We start from the raw sequence: 15,797 nt of genomic DNA on the forward strand, positions 1-15,797 counted from the left end.
TGACGTCTAGATTTTCGAGTTTTTACTCTTGGCATTCGTTTTTTATACCGTTGGCTGATGAATTTTGGCTTTTGCTTTTGGATTTTTTGACATTTGATTTTTAACTTTCGTTTTTGCCTGTTGACATCAAAAATTCACTTATGACTTGTTACTTTAGACTTTAGGGTCTTTGGATTTGTGATATGGGGCTCATGACTTGTAGCTTGGTACTTGAGACTTGGAGAGTGTCACATGAAATTTGACTTCTAAATTATTAGTTTCCATTATTTACCTTTTAATTTTTGTCACTCGACTCTTTACTTTTTACTCTTGACGTGTCATTCGACTTTGGATATTTTTTCTTAGTTTTCGATTTATGACATGTCTCAAATCAGGTTCTTGGCTTTCGATCTTTGACATTCGATTTTTGGTTTTTCAATTTTGAATTTAAATGGATTTTCAACTTGTGATTTTAATTTATTTGACTTTATTCTTTCAATTTTTTACTTTAGATTTTCAACTTTTGGCATTTGACTATTCATTTTTGGTTTTTGACTTTGGATGTTCGAATTTTGACCCTTGACTATCACAATTTTTCACCGTTGGTTAATCAATTTTGACTTTTTGATTTTTCAACATATGAGTTTCCATTCGAATTTTTGCTAATATTTTATTAGGAGAATGTATTTTATTTATTCTGTTTTTTTTTTTCAATGTTTTATACCAATTTTGCTCATATAGCGAAATAAAATAGTTTAGCCAAGTTTCTTAGCGTCTGGGCATCGCTTAGACCAATAAATCAAACCCTGTCTGTTTCAATTCTATCCGGTCAGCTTACAATCCAATCATCACAATCATCCCATGTGTCACGCTTTTCAGCAGATGATCGCCGATCCACGTGTTAAAAGCAAAACGTAACAACCGAACTATCCGGCAACTCATCTTTTATTCATTCAATTTTTATTCAGCAATTTCATTGGCTGCTCGGGAGCTTCTTTTTGATCGACGGAGAGGCTCGTCGTTCTCCTTTAGTACCCGGGCGGACTGTGATCGGAACGGATTTCTTCTTAACGAGTTTTATCTTTTCCGTGTGGAACCGAAATTTACCTTTGCGGAAGCTCCGGTACCTGATCGGAGATCGGTGTTTAGTTCGTCTTCCTACATGATTTCGTCGACAGTGCGAAGTGGGGTGCTGGTGATCGGAATAAATTTGACTAGTGATCATGACGACGGTGATTTCGGTGACGATAGTTTGTTGTGCATTCGCAGTTGCCTGTAGTGGGTTTCTGTTTCCAAGTGAAGTTCCGGATGTTCACATTGACAGGATCAAAAACTTTGACAGGTGGCCTCAGTACAGAGAAAGACAAGTTGCTGCGGGAAACTATCGAAGTGAGTAGATTTTTAACGAAAATTCGCTAGATTATTTTTCCCACCACTAGAATCCGGAATTGAAATTCATTTTGCTACGCGGTTAACGCTCAGAAAGTAAACAGAAGAAACAAAAAAACAACGAAATCACTTACCACCAGCTGACATAAATCATCTCCCTCTTTCATTTAGTTGGTTCCGCTGAAAACGCTAAGAAAGTGGCGCGGAAATTAACTTACCCCGACCTTTGCCGGTTGAATAAAAATAAAACGTAAAAAAATCCTAGTAAAATGAGCTTCGCTCTGGAAACTGGATGTCATAAATTTCACCAACTCCGCCAACAAAACCCTTTCGTTATGAATTTCTTTATTTAAACTTTTTTTTGCCCTGTTCCAAAATTTAAACCATAAATCTTTGCTTAATACACAAATGAGTTTTTTTTCGGTGCTTTCATCAGAAACAGTAGAGTATTAGCAACTTTTTATCAACTGGTGCGGAAATTAGAGGAAAAATTTGTTCGCTTAGAATGGTTAACTAATCGGGGAAGATTTTAGGCTGTTTTTTTTTTGTCAATTTTGCGATTTATTTCTCGGGAGAAGGATTCGGTACCAGTTGGTACAAGTAATTTATGATCTGCGCGGAAGGGGAAAGGAAAAGTTTTTCAATTTCGGTAATTAAGATCTATTTTGATTTCAACCAGCAGTAGGGAATTGGGGAGAAAAGGTTTACTTTTTTTATTTCATTGCAGCTGAGCAGTTATCGACAATGGAAAGGTATAGATAGTTTGCGGTTGGTTCAATTGTCTCTTGTTTAATAACAATGTGTGTTAATGTGTGTCAAACACGAAAATTTTATTTTTGCTATTTTATCGTATACATTGATAGAGGAATGAAAATTATTTTTGAGTGAGTGTAGTGTAGTGTTAAATCAAAGTAATCTAGTCTTCAATAAACGAGCACGTTTTATAATACAAGCTGCGTTTTCATGGCCTACTATCCTTTTTTGCGACCTCTTCTTTGTGCGCATCTCGGTAAATCACACTCCACTTGGACGTTTGCTGAATCAGCAGCTCATTTGCCATAGCGCCAACAGATTCAAACCGTGCATACTTGTCAAGTCATCATTCGCAATAAAAGAGTTGTTGGCAGTTTAATTTATGGATTATCAAGTGTGGATAATTTCTCGATTTAGTTAGAACTTGAAACAGAGTTGAAAATGATTTATTTCATTCGTTAGGAATTCACTTAAATGACAAAGCATGACACTACTGGAGGCAAATATTGCACCATGAGTAAGACGATTGTCGTTTTCTACTTATATCCGTTTCGGATACATTCTCCGTATGTAGGGTCAACTCTAAAGACAAATAAAAACACTATAACTGAAACCAAACTACTCTTCATTAGATGTGAATAAAAAAACGGAGGAACACTTTACTTTACTTAGTCGTTAAAAAGAGCAAAAGATACACATTCACACCTTGAAATTTCTGATTCGGCAAGCGATTAGAAACTGCTTGTTAAACGAAAAAAAGAACAGAAATGCAAAAAAAGAATAAATATTGATTACTATACTTAGATGTTAAAAAGATATAAAGATATTCATTCATTTTACTCATAAGTTTACAAAAAAATTCTGATTTAGCAAGCGATTAGCAATTGCGTGTAAAACGCTTTTGTTATTGATGCATTTTGGTCTCGGATCTCTAGAAGGAAAAGTCAATGTTAAAAAAACTTAAAAAATGTTAATTGCATTAACCACACAACGATTCCGTGATGTTTTGGGAAGATTTGGCTAGCTGCTACTACTAGAGTCAATGCAAGAACACTGCAGTGGTGCTGTGAGATCAGGAAGGGAGAATCTCAATGCACCTGTTTGCCCTCAATTGTATTCTAGAAATCGAGAGTCCTCATACCAAATCGATCGGTAGAAACTTTTAAGTTATGTATTACCTCACGACTAAGGTCAACTTTAGTTCTTTTGTCAGCACGCCGAAAAATCGAACCATCATGCGTAAGGAATACAAAACTTAACAGCACAAGAATAAAAAAAAAACTATACAAATCTACAGCATTAGAACTGAAAAAACCTTAAAACATTGAAAATTCAAGATCTCGAGAGACACTCAAAAACTTAAAAGTTCAGGAAATCCAGAACTGAAAAACTCGAGAATTCAGACTCAAGAACTCAGAAAGTCAAGATCTCAAATATTCAAGAACTCAAACTCAAGAGCTCGCTAGCTCAAAACATCGGAACCTGAAGAAATAAGAAACCTCAAGAATTCAAGACTTCGAGAACGAAGGAACTCAACAACTCGAGAACTAAACAATTTCTCAATTCGAGAACTCAGAAACTCAAGAACTTGAAATGATGTGTGAATGATGTGAAGTGAAGCCACCATCAGTTCAAGGACTTGCCAGTGGATGCGGGTAGACTTACAGTAGCCCCGATATGACTCATCCATTCACCTTCTTACTAAAGCTGTTACCGAAAAGCGAACAAAAAGGGTTGGGCGGATATGTAAGTAGAGTCACTTACTCGTATTCCGCGGGAATAAAAGATGCTCTTCCAACCATAATATCCAGTGCATGGATGAAGCATATCGCTATACATGCTTGAACCCACCTGATGGTTTGTTTGAGAAGGGCGCGTCAGACTCATTTCAAACCTTCAGAAGGAAACTAGTTTCCTTCAAGTGACTTGGGCTGGCTATCCACAATCCCTCGTCCAGTCATCAATTCGTCCGATGCCCTGATGCTCCCTCCCCTTTACGTCCCCGTGGTAAATGTTTTATATTGATAAATACAATGAAACATAATGTAATGAAATTAATATAACATAAAATGATATAATACATTACAAAATAATATAATATAATATATTATAAAACAATATATAAAATAACAGTTTATGTAGAGTGTCAGTTATGCTCTTCTACCTTCGCAATACTGCAGGAAGTAGAATATTTCTCTTCTAATAACAATAATAATATCCACATCTATGAAAATAATATATGTTATTATTATTGATGACAAATTAATAATAATAACAATAAATATAGTAATGAAAATAATAATAAAAAACAATATAATATAGTACAATAACAAATATAATAAATAATAGAATGAATGAAATGATATGTTGCGATATGCTATGATATTATATTACTTGAATTTATAAGTCATTTCTCATCATCTCATTCTGCCATCAACGCATTCCATAGACCATTTGTCAGCACAGACACACGTGTAGGCATGAAACAGGAACCAGTGAGAACCAAGCTCACCTTGTGACGACCTTGATATTTAGTTGAAAGTTACTTTAAAAATGATAACTTATAAGGAAAACAAATTTATATTTTGCGCAGAGGTACGTAGTACTACTCATAATAAACCCTATGATATAATATAATACAACATAATGCAATACAATATAACATAATATAATAGAATACAATATAATATAATATAATATATATAATAAAATATAATATAATATATTACAATATAATATGATATAATGCAATGCAGTATAATACCATACAACATATTATATAATAACATAAAATAGTGTAAGACGATAATATATGAAATAATATGCTATGATACAATATAACAGATAATGTCGCAGTGTAAGTTACGCTCTTCTAATAATAATAATAATAATAATAAAAATAATAATAATAATACATGATGTAATAAACAACAGAATTATATGTTGTAATATACTATGATAAACATTGCACTTTAGGATGGGCTTCAACCTTCAAGCCATTTCGCACCCTCTCATTCTGCTACTAACGCAGAAGGCGATAGCACTCAGTCTACGCCGTTCTATTGACCAAATGTCATCATAGACGCTCGGGGAGGCATGAGATAGGGACTTGTGAGGACTTAGTTATCTCACCATTTGACGACCCTCAGAAACTCAAGAACGTGAAACCTCATAAACTCAAAAGCTCAAGAAACTAGGAACTCAGGAATTAAGAATTAAGAAAAGCTTGAGCAAACAAGAACTCAACAACTCAATAGCACAAGAACTCAGTAATTCGAGAACTCAGGGACTCATGAACTCAGAGACTCAAGATCTCATAAATTCAACAGTTCAAAATGAAGAATTCGAGCCGTCAGAAAGTCAAAAGCTTAAGGAATTAAGACCTTAGAAACTCAAGAGTTCGAGAACAACAGAACTTAATAACTCGATAACTAAGGAACTAAACAACTCCATAACTCATAAACTCTAGAACATAAAAATCAAGAGCTTAAGAACTCAAGACGTCAGAATCTCAAAAGCTTAAGAAATTAGGAACTTTGAAACTCAAGAGCTCTAGAACATAAGAACTCTACAACTCGATAACTCAGTAACTCTATAACTCAAAAACTCAACAACTTGTCGAAAACTGAGAAACTCAAGAACTCAACAAAGCATGATCTCAGAGACTCGCGAATTTAATAATTCAATAGCTCGACATATCGAGAACTAATGAATGCGAGATTTTAAACAATAGAGAACTTGCACTCAAAAATGCAGGACCTCATAAACTTAAGAACGATAGACGTCTGCAAATCAAAATCTTAAGAAATTAGGAACTCAGGATCTCGCGAAATTGATTAATCAATTCGGGAACTAAAGAACTCAAGAACCCTATAGCTCGAGAGAGCTCAGGGACTTAAGAAATTAAGAACTCAACAAATTCAAGAGCTCACGAACAAAACCTCGAGAACTGCCAAACTCAACAATTCAACAACTCGAGAACTCAGGAACTCAAGAAGAAACTAGAGAACTGAAAAATTCAAAAACTCATAAATTTAAGAACTCTAGAGGTCAACAGCTCAAGAAATTAAGAGTTCATGAGATCGAGAATAGAAAACCTCAACAATTCGAGAACTCAAGAACTAAAGAATTCGAGAACTGAAGAACTCATCTGTAAGACCAGCGTCACATGCATTGAACCGCCAACCCGGGCTGAAGAACGAAACTATAGAACTCAAGGAACTCAAAATTCGAGAACTCAGCCACTCAAGCTCAGAAACTAAATAGCTCGAGAACTAAAAAACTCAGAACTCAATAACTCGACAACTCAGTGATTGATCTTGGAAGCGCAAAAATTCAAAAACTATAGCTCATAAACTGAAGAACTCGAGAGTTCAGAAACTCAAAAGCTCAAGGAATTAGGAACTCGGAAGCTCAAGAGCTCGAGAACAGAAGAATTCAATAAAAAAATAAAAAACTCAAAAATTTGGGGCTCATAAAGTGAAGAGAACTCAATAAACTCAATAATTTAGGATCTCAAGGAACTCGAAACTCAACAACTCAAAATTCGAGAGCTCAGAAACAAAAGAATACGAGAAGTAAAAATCTCAAGAACTCAACAACTCGGAGACTCAAGTACTAAGAAACTCATGAACTTAAAATCGAGAGCTCAGAGCCTCAAAAACTCAAGAAATTAAGTACTCAAAAACTCGAAAGTTCGACAACAGAAGAACTCGAAAACTCAGAAACTCAACAATTCGTGACCTCAGGAACACAAAAAATCAAGAATTCAAAAATTTAAGAACACAAAAAATCAAGAACTCAAATATTCAAGAACACAAAAACTAAAGAACTCATAGATTCATAAACTGAAGAACTGAGAATTCAGAACCCCAAAAGCTCAAGAAATTAAGATCTCAGGAACTCGAGAGCAGAAGAACTTAACAACTCGAGAATTCCGGAGTCCAAAAACGTAAAAATTTAAGAACTAAACTCGAAAACAGAAACTGAAAAAATCAAGAAATTTAAAACTCAGGAACTTAAGAGTACGAGAACAGAAGAACTCGAGAACCAAAGAACTCAACAATTCGAGACTTCAGGAACTCAAAAAAAATCAAGAGCTCATAAACTGAGCAACACGTCAGCTTAAGAATTCAAAAAATTAATAGCTTGAGTGCTTGAGAACTCAAAATCAAAAAAATAGAAATTCTAAAACTCTCAAACTTAAGCAATGAAGGGCTCCAGAACTCAAAAGCTTAAGGAGTAACGACCTTCTGTACATATTAACTCAATAATCAAATAACACATACTCAAGCCCTTAAGTATTGATGAACTCAAGAATGTAGCAACTGAATAACTTGTGAAAACAGATATTCACGCACTCGAAAATACTGGAGCTCTAGAACTCAACAACTCAAATATATAAAAACTAAAGATACTTCTAGTCTCAATCACTCAAACGTTCCAAAAATGAAAAAAATACACATCAGAATATCGTCGACAACCTAAATTTGATTTTGGCTCGTTCCCCTTTCCAATTTCTAAATTCGTATGAGAGGTGGAAACCTCAGAATTGACGATTATCTTCAACAATTTTCTGCTGCAGAAATTCTGCATTCGAGCAAAACGCACTCGACTTCGGATCTTTCAAGAACCAAAAAATCGATCCCGAAAAACTATTCCAAATCCAAGAGTCATTATTAATGTAATTCGCACTGTGTGCAGTTCTGTAGTCTGGGAAAATTTTGAACTCTCTTTTGTGATCTACTTATAACCCACTCGATTTATTACTTTTTGAATATTTTTTCAGTGTGTATTTTTACTATCGTTTTTCAGTTCAGAATCGAATACTTATGATTATTTGTGGCGCACTGTGCCTAATTGAGCAGCCTTGGAACATAGACCTACTTTATTAGTAGTTCCTTCTTCACGTTGACAATACTGTACAATCGAGAATTAGTGTTTGGTGTAGAACGATATCCAGAATCGGTTGACTTCTGGAACTTATTCCTAGAGACATCTATTGGAAAACAAAGGAAACAAAGTTATACATCGAATAAGTACAAATATTGACCATTTGTATTAGACAACCTTACTATTTTATTACACCTCGCAGTACTGCAATACGATTTAAATTTCAGAAATCAACTAAATTTCTCGAGTGGATTTTTTTCTTCGAGACTCTTAACTCTAACAATCTCTAACGTCACGATCGGTACTTTCCCGATTTGTGCATGCATCACAATCGCAAATATCCCCGGTCCGGCAATTACCGATCGAGTTGAAGTGAGCAATACATCTTTCACTCCCTCGTATCTCTCTCTTTCTGTTTCTCACTCTTACTGCAATATCTCAATTCAAAACGATCCCCGATAGAAATGCGTTAGAAGAAAACAAAAGAAGACCAATAAACACTGGTGTCTGGTGTCCCGGTGTACGGTACCGTGTCGTGTCTGTCGATCGCGTGTCACTTTGCGAAACCGGATTATCTTTCGCACATTACGACAACAACAACAACAACAACGACCACAAAAGTAACTCGCACAATGAGACCGGCCCTACCCGATCAAATGTAAGTGGCTTAGTGGCGAGGTTCATCGTCAGTCAAGTCAGTCAAGCAGTGCCACTTCACCGAATCGGTTTGAAGTTTGTACCGTTCTGTGTCTGCTAGAATTGTTTGTGATTAGAGTGTAGATTCTAAATTTTTTTTCTTACTGTTTGGAAGCCACAAGACCAAGGATGATCACCCGATTAAATTTTGGGCCATTGCTCCTGCTACTGCTGCTGATGATCCAAAGTACCGTTCAGCAACGTAAGTTTGATTGATGGCTGATTTAGGCGATGGTTCGTCGAGGGCGCCAGGGGTCATTAGTCATTAGAATTCATTCGGACCGGTTGTTGCCTCTTTGCCAACCTGTAACCGGTTTTGTTTTCTACCGTGACTGGCGGCGTTGTGTTTTCGATTTGCGTGCAACCTTCAATCAACTGAAAAGTGCGACGACCAGACCAGATCGGGGAAAACCGTTTCGGGGTTTCGGTTTGGAAACTTTCGGCGATAACGAGGTTTTCAAGGTCTTCCTTGTCAGTAGGCACATTGTGCAACATAAACAAACAAGTGATAAGAGCCGTCGAATAACTCACGGTTTTGTTTTCACCCCTCAGAATGTATGACCCCAACGCGCAAACGTGGCCTCTGCAGTTCCATTTACGATTGCAGCAGCATGCTGTCCTTTTTCGGTGATCGTCTGTTGACTTGGGAGGAGCGGGACTTTTTGAAACTGTCCGCCTGTACCGGTGCCGCCAGCGGTCAGCAACCGTTCGTTTGCTGTCCGGACAAAGCCGTACGGCATGGGCCGGGTGATACGATTCAAACGCCACCCCCACCACCGGAGATCCCATCGGCGGTAACTCCACTGCAGCCGGAAAATCGTGCCCACGTTACCGGCGGAGTGCTGCCGAACCCGAGGGCCAACGAGTGCGGGGTCAGCATCGGAATGCGAATCTACGGCGGCGAGAATGCCGACATCGACGAGTTTCCCTGGTTGGCCATGTTGCAGTTCGAAAATTTCCGCGGAGAACGAAAATTCAGCTGCGGCGGATCGTTGATCAACAATCGGTACGTGCTGACGGCGGCACACTGCGTGGTGGGTGAGGTCGAGCGGAAGGAAGGCAATTTGTAAGTTTGTTTTGCTGGTTTGTCGGCAGTTGATAATCATTCTGTTTTGGAATTTTTTGGATTGCAGAGTTAGTGTCCGGCTGGGAGAGTACGACACCACGACGGATGTCGACTGTATCGAACAGGACGGCGAACGTATCTGTGCCGATCCGCCGATTGATGTTCCGGTGGAGGAGAAACTGCCCCATCCGGAGTACAGCGAGCTGACCAAGTTGAATGATATTGCACTGCTGCGGTTGAATCGGGACATTCTCTATACGGACTTTATTCAACCGATTTGCCTCCCGTTGGCAGATTTCCGGAGTTCGACCGCTGGAGATGTTAATTTTGTGACAGGATTTGGACGGACGTTGAAGGGTGAGTTTGTCTGATTTATTTTGAAAATTTCCCGGGAATGTATGTTACGATTTTGCTCATCTAATATTGTTATGGGTTTTGTTATTTAGAAGAGACACTTAAGGCTCAAAAAAATAAAATCCTATTTTGATCGATCCCCATCAATGTAAGCATCGGAAGTTCATTGAATATTGTCTCTAGATTATTGAAACACACTAAAACATTTTGGATGAATTTCTGTTGAAAAACGAAGTTCTTCAATATACTCGTACTCGAACAAAACACCTTCAATGTTTTTTCCTGAATAGTTCAGGAACATGTTTACATAGATGAAACAATTTTTCAAACATGATTTTTAAAGCTTTTCAGTGGCCCTGAAAAAGACCGTTATATTTAAATGATGTTGGCGATAAGAGGTACTGATAGAGAGCATTTAGAACTCATCGGCAATTTTATACCTTTTACTATACCGTTGATCTTTTGAGTTTAAGATTTCATGCATTCGGCGTTTACGAACCGTGCAATAGTGCGAATCGGTTCACTGGTAATACGAAAAGGCTATGTTCAAATATCAACATCGCTGCATTCTGTCTTGAAAAAAGGTGGGGCTAACGCGAAGGAAAATATAGAACCTGTGTTTATCCACCTAGTGGTGTGATGATGCCTTCCTCATATCACTTATATTTTTTCTTAATATTACTAAGAAATTCTTCAAAATGCCTTTCCATTGCATCTTAAATTGAAACAACCAAGTTCATTTGGCCATGAAATATCATAACGTTTTCTGCTTACGCATGTAACACCTATAATTTAATATAAAATAACTCACCTCACCTAACACTTACAATTTGCAAAAAAGTAACACATGTAACGTTTCGCAACACATAACTTAAAAGAATATAACGCCTAGTAATGCACATAACTTACAAAAAGTAATGCATGTAACGCTACGTAACACCTAAAACTTTTAAAAAAGTAGCGCATGTAACACTACGTAATACCTATAACTTTCGAAGAAAAAATAACGCTTACAACTTTTCGTAATACATTATTTATAAGAAAGTAACGCATGTAACTTACAAAAAGTAAGGCTTCGTAACCAATAATTTAGAAAAAAAATAACGCATGTAACGCTGCTAACTCCTGTCATGTTTGGAAATGTAACGTATGTAACGCTTCGTATCGCCTATAACTTATGAAATAGTAACACTCGGAACACCTATAACTTTATAAAAAATAGTTACGCATGTAACGCTACGTAACACCTGTAACTTTTGAAGAAAAATAACGTTTCGTAATACATTATTTATAATAAAATAACGCATATAACTTACAAAAAGTAATGCTTCGTAACCAATAATTTACAAAAAAAAAATAATGCATGTAACGCTCCTATAATGTTTGAAAAAGTAACATATGTAACGCTACGTATCGCCTATAACTTATGAAAAAGTAACACCTTGTAACACCTATGATTTTCGAATAACAACGCATGAAACGTTCCGTATCACATAACTTCTAAAAAAGAACAACTAGGCGTTACACAAATATTCTATGAAAAAACACATGTAACGTATAGTAACATTTATAACTTACAAAAAATAACGCAAGTAACGCTACATAACACGCTTCACTTACGAGAAAGTAATATTTCGAAACACCTAAAACTAATGAAATAGTAACACACGTAACATCTATAACTTTTTAAATAATAACATCTAAAACTAATAAGAAGTAACGCAACATACGAAACGCTTAAAACATCTATAACTCAATTAAAAACCTAACGCATGGAACGCTTCATAACACTAACTTATGAAAATGTAACGCTACATGCTACTTATTATTTATGATAAGATCTAAAACTTAATTAAACGTAACGAACGTAACGCTGCGCAACACCCATAATTTACAAACAAGTAGCGCATGTAACGTTTCGCACTTAACTTAATAAAAAGTAACTAGTGACACATATAACTTAGAAAAATTAACGTATGTAACACTACGTAACACCTATAACATACAAAAAAAAGTAACGCATATAACGTTTCATAACACACAACTAATAAAAAAGTTAAGTCCTAGCAACACATATAACTTACACAAATGTAACACTTCGAATCACCTATAACTTACAAATTGAGCCAAATTTAAAAAAAACCCTTCTTAATCCACCTAGTGGTGTGATAATGCCTTTCTCTTCTTTCATAACAGTCTCATGGAAATGTATTTCATAATTTTATTAAATAATTTCGGATACTAATTTCGAAACTAATTGATTCAGATTGATTCGAGTATTTCACAAAAGCATGCTTCAGTGTTTATGTCACACAGTCAGCATCATTTTTCCAAATTAGTGCTCGACATTTGCGTTGCCTATTTGTAATCAGTGATGCTAATCTAAAAAAAGCCTTCTTAGTCCACTTAGTGGAATTTTCATATATCTTGAAAAATCACATGAAATTTTCGAAATCGAAAAAAAATTTTTGATGCCAAAAGGCTTAGAATTGCATGAAACGTCGAGATTTAGTGTCATCTCGAAAAAATTTTTTTTGAAAAAGTCGACTTTTTGGAACTTAGAAAATATATGAAAATTTTTCTAAGTCGCAGAAAGTTGATTTTTTCAAAAAAATTTTTTTTTGAGATGACACTAAATTTCGATGTTTTATGCAGTTTTAAGAGTTTTGGCATCAAAAAACAATTTTCGATTTTGGAAATTTCATGTACTCCCCCCTATGGTGCTTTTTCAAGATCGAAAATTGTCAAACTTTTACCACCGGGCAGCACCCCTTAAGCATGTCCGATTTAGGTCAAATTTTGCATGAAGGCTTTTTTCGAGGTGCTTAAACTTTTGAGCACTAGAACTTAACGAAAATAGAGGTGATCCCAAAATTTTGGCACCCTTATATATAAAAGAGCGGTAAAAATCAACGTGTATTGTCGGTTACGTCACTTATACAATTATATATCTGGAACCAAAAGTCACAACCATTTGATCTTCGAACTTGATCAATGGCACGACAGTAGCTTTCAAACGAGCCCAAGTTTGTTAAAATCGGATCAGCCATCTCTGAGAAAATTGAGCGCGTTCAAATACAACGCTTTTTGTCGGTTACGTCACTTATACAATCATATCTCCGGAACCAAAAGTCACAGCCATTTGATCTTCGAACTTGATCAATGGCCCGACAGTAGCTTTCAAACGAGCCCAAGTTTGTTCGAATCGGTTCAGCCATCTCTGAGAAAATTGAGCGCGTTCAAATATCTTCGAAAAGTGCACACACATACACACACACACAGACATTTTCCTATCTCGACGAACTGAGTCGAATGGTATATAACACTATGGGTCTCCGAGGCTCCGTTCGAAAGTCGGTTTTTCCAGCAATTCTGATACCTTTCTATAGAGAAAGGCAAAAAGTTTTTCATGACAAATGTTTAAGAATTGCATGAAACGTCGAGATTTAGTGTCATCTCGGAAAAAAATTCTTTGAAAAAATTTGACTGGGATTTGAGATTTCCGGAATCGATTTTTTTTTTGTTTTGTTGCCAAATGTCTTAGAATTGCATGAAACGTTGAGATAACCCCAGATTCCGACGTTTCATGCATTTGTAATTAGTGTCTTATAAAAAAACTGTTTCGGAAATCTCAAAAGTTCCAGATTCGATTTTTCTCGAAAATTTTTTTTTTCGAGACGGCACTAGATCTTGCCGTTTCAGATAATTCGAAGACATTTAGTTTACCACAAAATTTCTGATTTGGCATGCGAATTACAATCGGGTGTAAAACGCTTTCATTAATTATGCATTTTTCATCTCGAATCTCTAGGAAGAAAAGTGAAGAGATAACACCAGATCTCATGCTATTCGAAGACATTCGGTATAAAAAAAAATTCGATTTCGAAAATCTCAAAATTTTTCGAAGCATCAGAGTCGAGATTTTTCGATAAAAAAATTTGTTTCGAGATAACATAAAATCTTGACGTGTCATGTAATTCTTATATATTTCGCCTAAAAAATTTTCAGAAATATCAACTACCAAAAAGTCGATTTTTAAATTTTTTTTTCGAGACGAAACTAGATCTCGACGATTCAGACAATTCTAATACATTTGGTATCGATTTTTTTTCGAGATTGGAATTCGCTAAATTTCCCAGGAAGTTGATTTAAAAAAAATTATTTCATGTTGTTACTAAATCTCGACGTTTCAAGCAATTCTAAGTTTTTGGCATAGAAAAAAAATTTCGATTTCGGAAATTTCAACGCGAATTGATGAATAATAATTGCTAGTTAGTTACTAATCAATTACGGTTGTTTTGAATTTCTTGATCTTTTTTTTTTCATCACAGAGTCTAGAACAAGGTTTTTTGTTAAAGTTTTCGTTTCGTGTTTGAGTCATCAGTGCGTAGCAGTTTATGTTGAACTGCTAGCGCGACCTCATGGTTCAACAGAATAAAATTGTTCCGATTAAATCTACACAGGTCTTTTTTAGGCGGTTTTTTTAACGCGTCTTTTCTTATGCGAATTTTCAGAGTTATGCGGTTTTTTTATGCGAAGTTTCAGAGTTATGCGGTTTTTTTATGCGAAGTTTCAGAGTTATGCGGTTTTTTTTTATGCGAAGTTTCAAAGTTATGCGGTTTTTTTATGCGAATTTTCAGAGTTATGCGGTTTTTTTTATGCGGTACGTAAATTCGCGGTTTTTTGCTAAATTGCTCATTCAGAGCGCTCAGACATTTCCAGTAGTGTTTGAGTCGGGAGATTGGGACGGTTAGTCCGTATTGGCGATTACATTTTATTCCTTCGAGACGTGACCGAGAAAGCTTCGAAGCATTATCCTCTTGCAGGTTATCAGGACCAATTAATTTTTTCGGCCGGGTTCATAAGGTTTCGTTTTTTTTCTATTTGGATTGTTTTCCACTACATTCAAATCCTAATCTTTACTCTGAGAAACAGTCCCAAACATTCTTTTTCCCTGAATGTTTTATTAAAAGCGATAGCGGTACTGTTTCCCAACCAAGCACGTTTTCGCAGAACCCACATCCAAAAAGTTGTTCAGTAAAATAGCTTTCGGTATTCGGTGAAACGGTTTATGCTAAAAACGGTATATAAACAGTATATTTTTTTTAATTTAGCTCAAACGTGTATTAGAAAAGAATAAATCTGCAACGAATAAAATCATTTTCGGACAGTTTTGTCCCAAATTTTACAAACATCCTTGAAACCAACTCGCCCTGATATGGATTCATTAGCAATCAATACTTCTAACTTATGATTATTCTTTTTCTATTTCCAACCCTCCCGACACAGGCAGCCGCAGCCCGATCAAGCAGAAGCTTGGCATCAAGGTGTACGATCAGGATCGGTGTCGGGCTAAATTCGCCACCAAGAAGGCGGACATCACGGCCAACCAGCTGTGTGCCGGCGGTGACTTCGCCAAAGATTCCTGCCACGGAGATTCGGGTGGTCCGCTGATGAAACTGCAGAAAGTCTGGACCCTGGAGGGAGTGGTTTCGTTCGGCAACCGGTGCGGCCTGGAGGACTGGCCCGGAGTGTACACCCGGGTACCGGCGTACATGGACTGGATCCGGACGACGATCCGGAATTAAGAGAGCGTATTGATTTTTTCCTGTATGTGAGTGTGTGATGAAAATAAAACCAAACCCCGTTCGAATAAAATGTTGTTTTA

The 15,797-nt window shown here is 36.4% G+C and overlaps 1 protein-coding gene across 2 annotated transcripts; it reads left to right on the forward strand.

Annotated features, from left to right (window-relative positions):
- Nucleotides 1–1,032: 1,032 nt before the first annotated feature.
- On the forward strand, nt 1,033–15,787 carry LOC131431605 (CLIP domain-containing serine protease B9-like). 2 transcript variants are annotated; one of them, XM_058597427.1, is made up of 4 exons: nt 1,033–1,368; nt 9,262–9,775; nt 9,843–10,132; nt 15,419–15,787. In XM_058597427.1, the coding sequence occupies exons 1-4, from the start codon at nt 1,203–1,205 to the stop codon at nt 15,715–15,717; spliced, it is 1,269 nt and encodes a 422-aa protein (XP_058453410.1). In that variant the 5' UTR covers nt 1,033–1,202; the 3' UTR covers nt 15,718–15,787. The 2 variants fall into 2 exon arrangements, with proteins under 2 accessions (XP_058453410.1, XP_058453417.1); XM_058597434.1 differs by lacking the exon at nt 1,033–1,368 and adding an exon at nt 8,682–8,911.
- Nucleotides 15,788–15,797: the final 10 nt, after the last annotated feature.

This window comes from Malaya genurostris, chromosome 1 (assembly GCF_030247185.1).
Source record: "Malaya genurostris strain Urasoe2022 chromosome 1, Malgen_1.1, whole genome shotgun sequence".
NCBI lineage: Eukaryota > Metazoa > Arthropoda > Insecta > Diptera > Culicidae > Malaya > Malaya genurostris.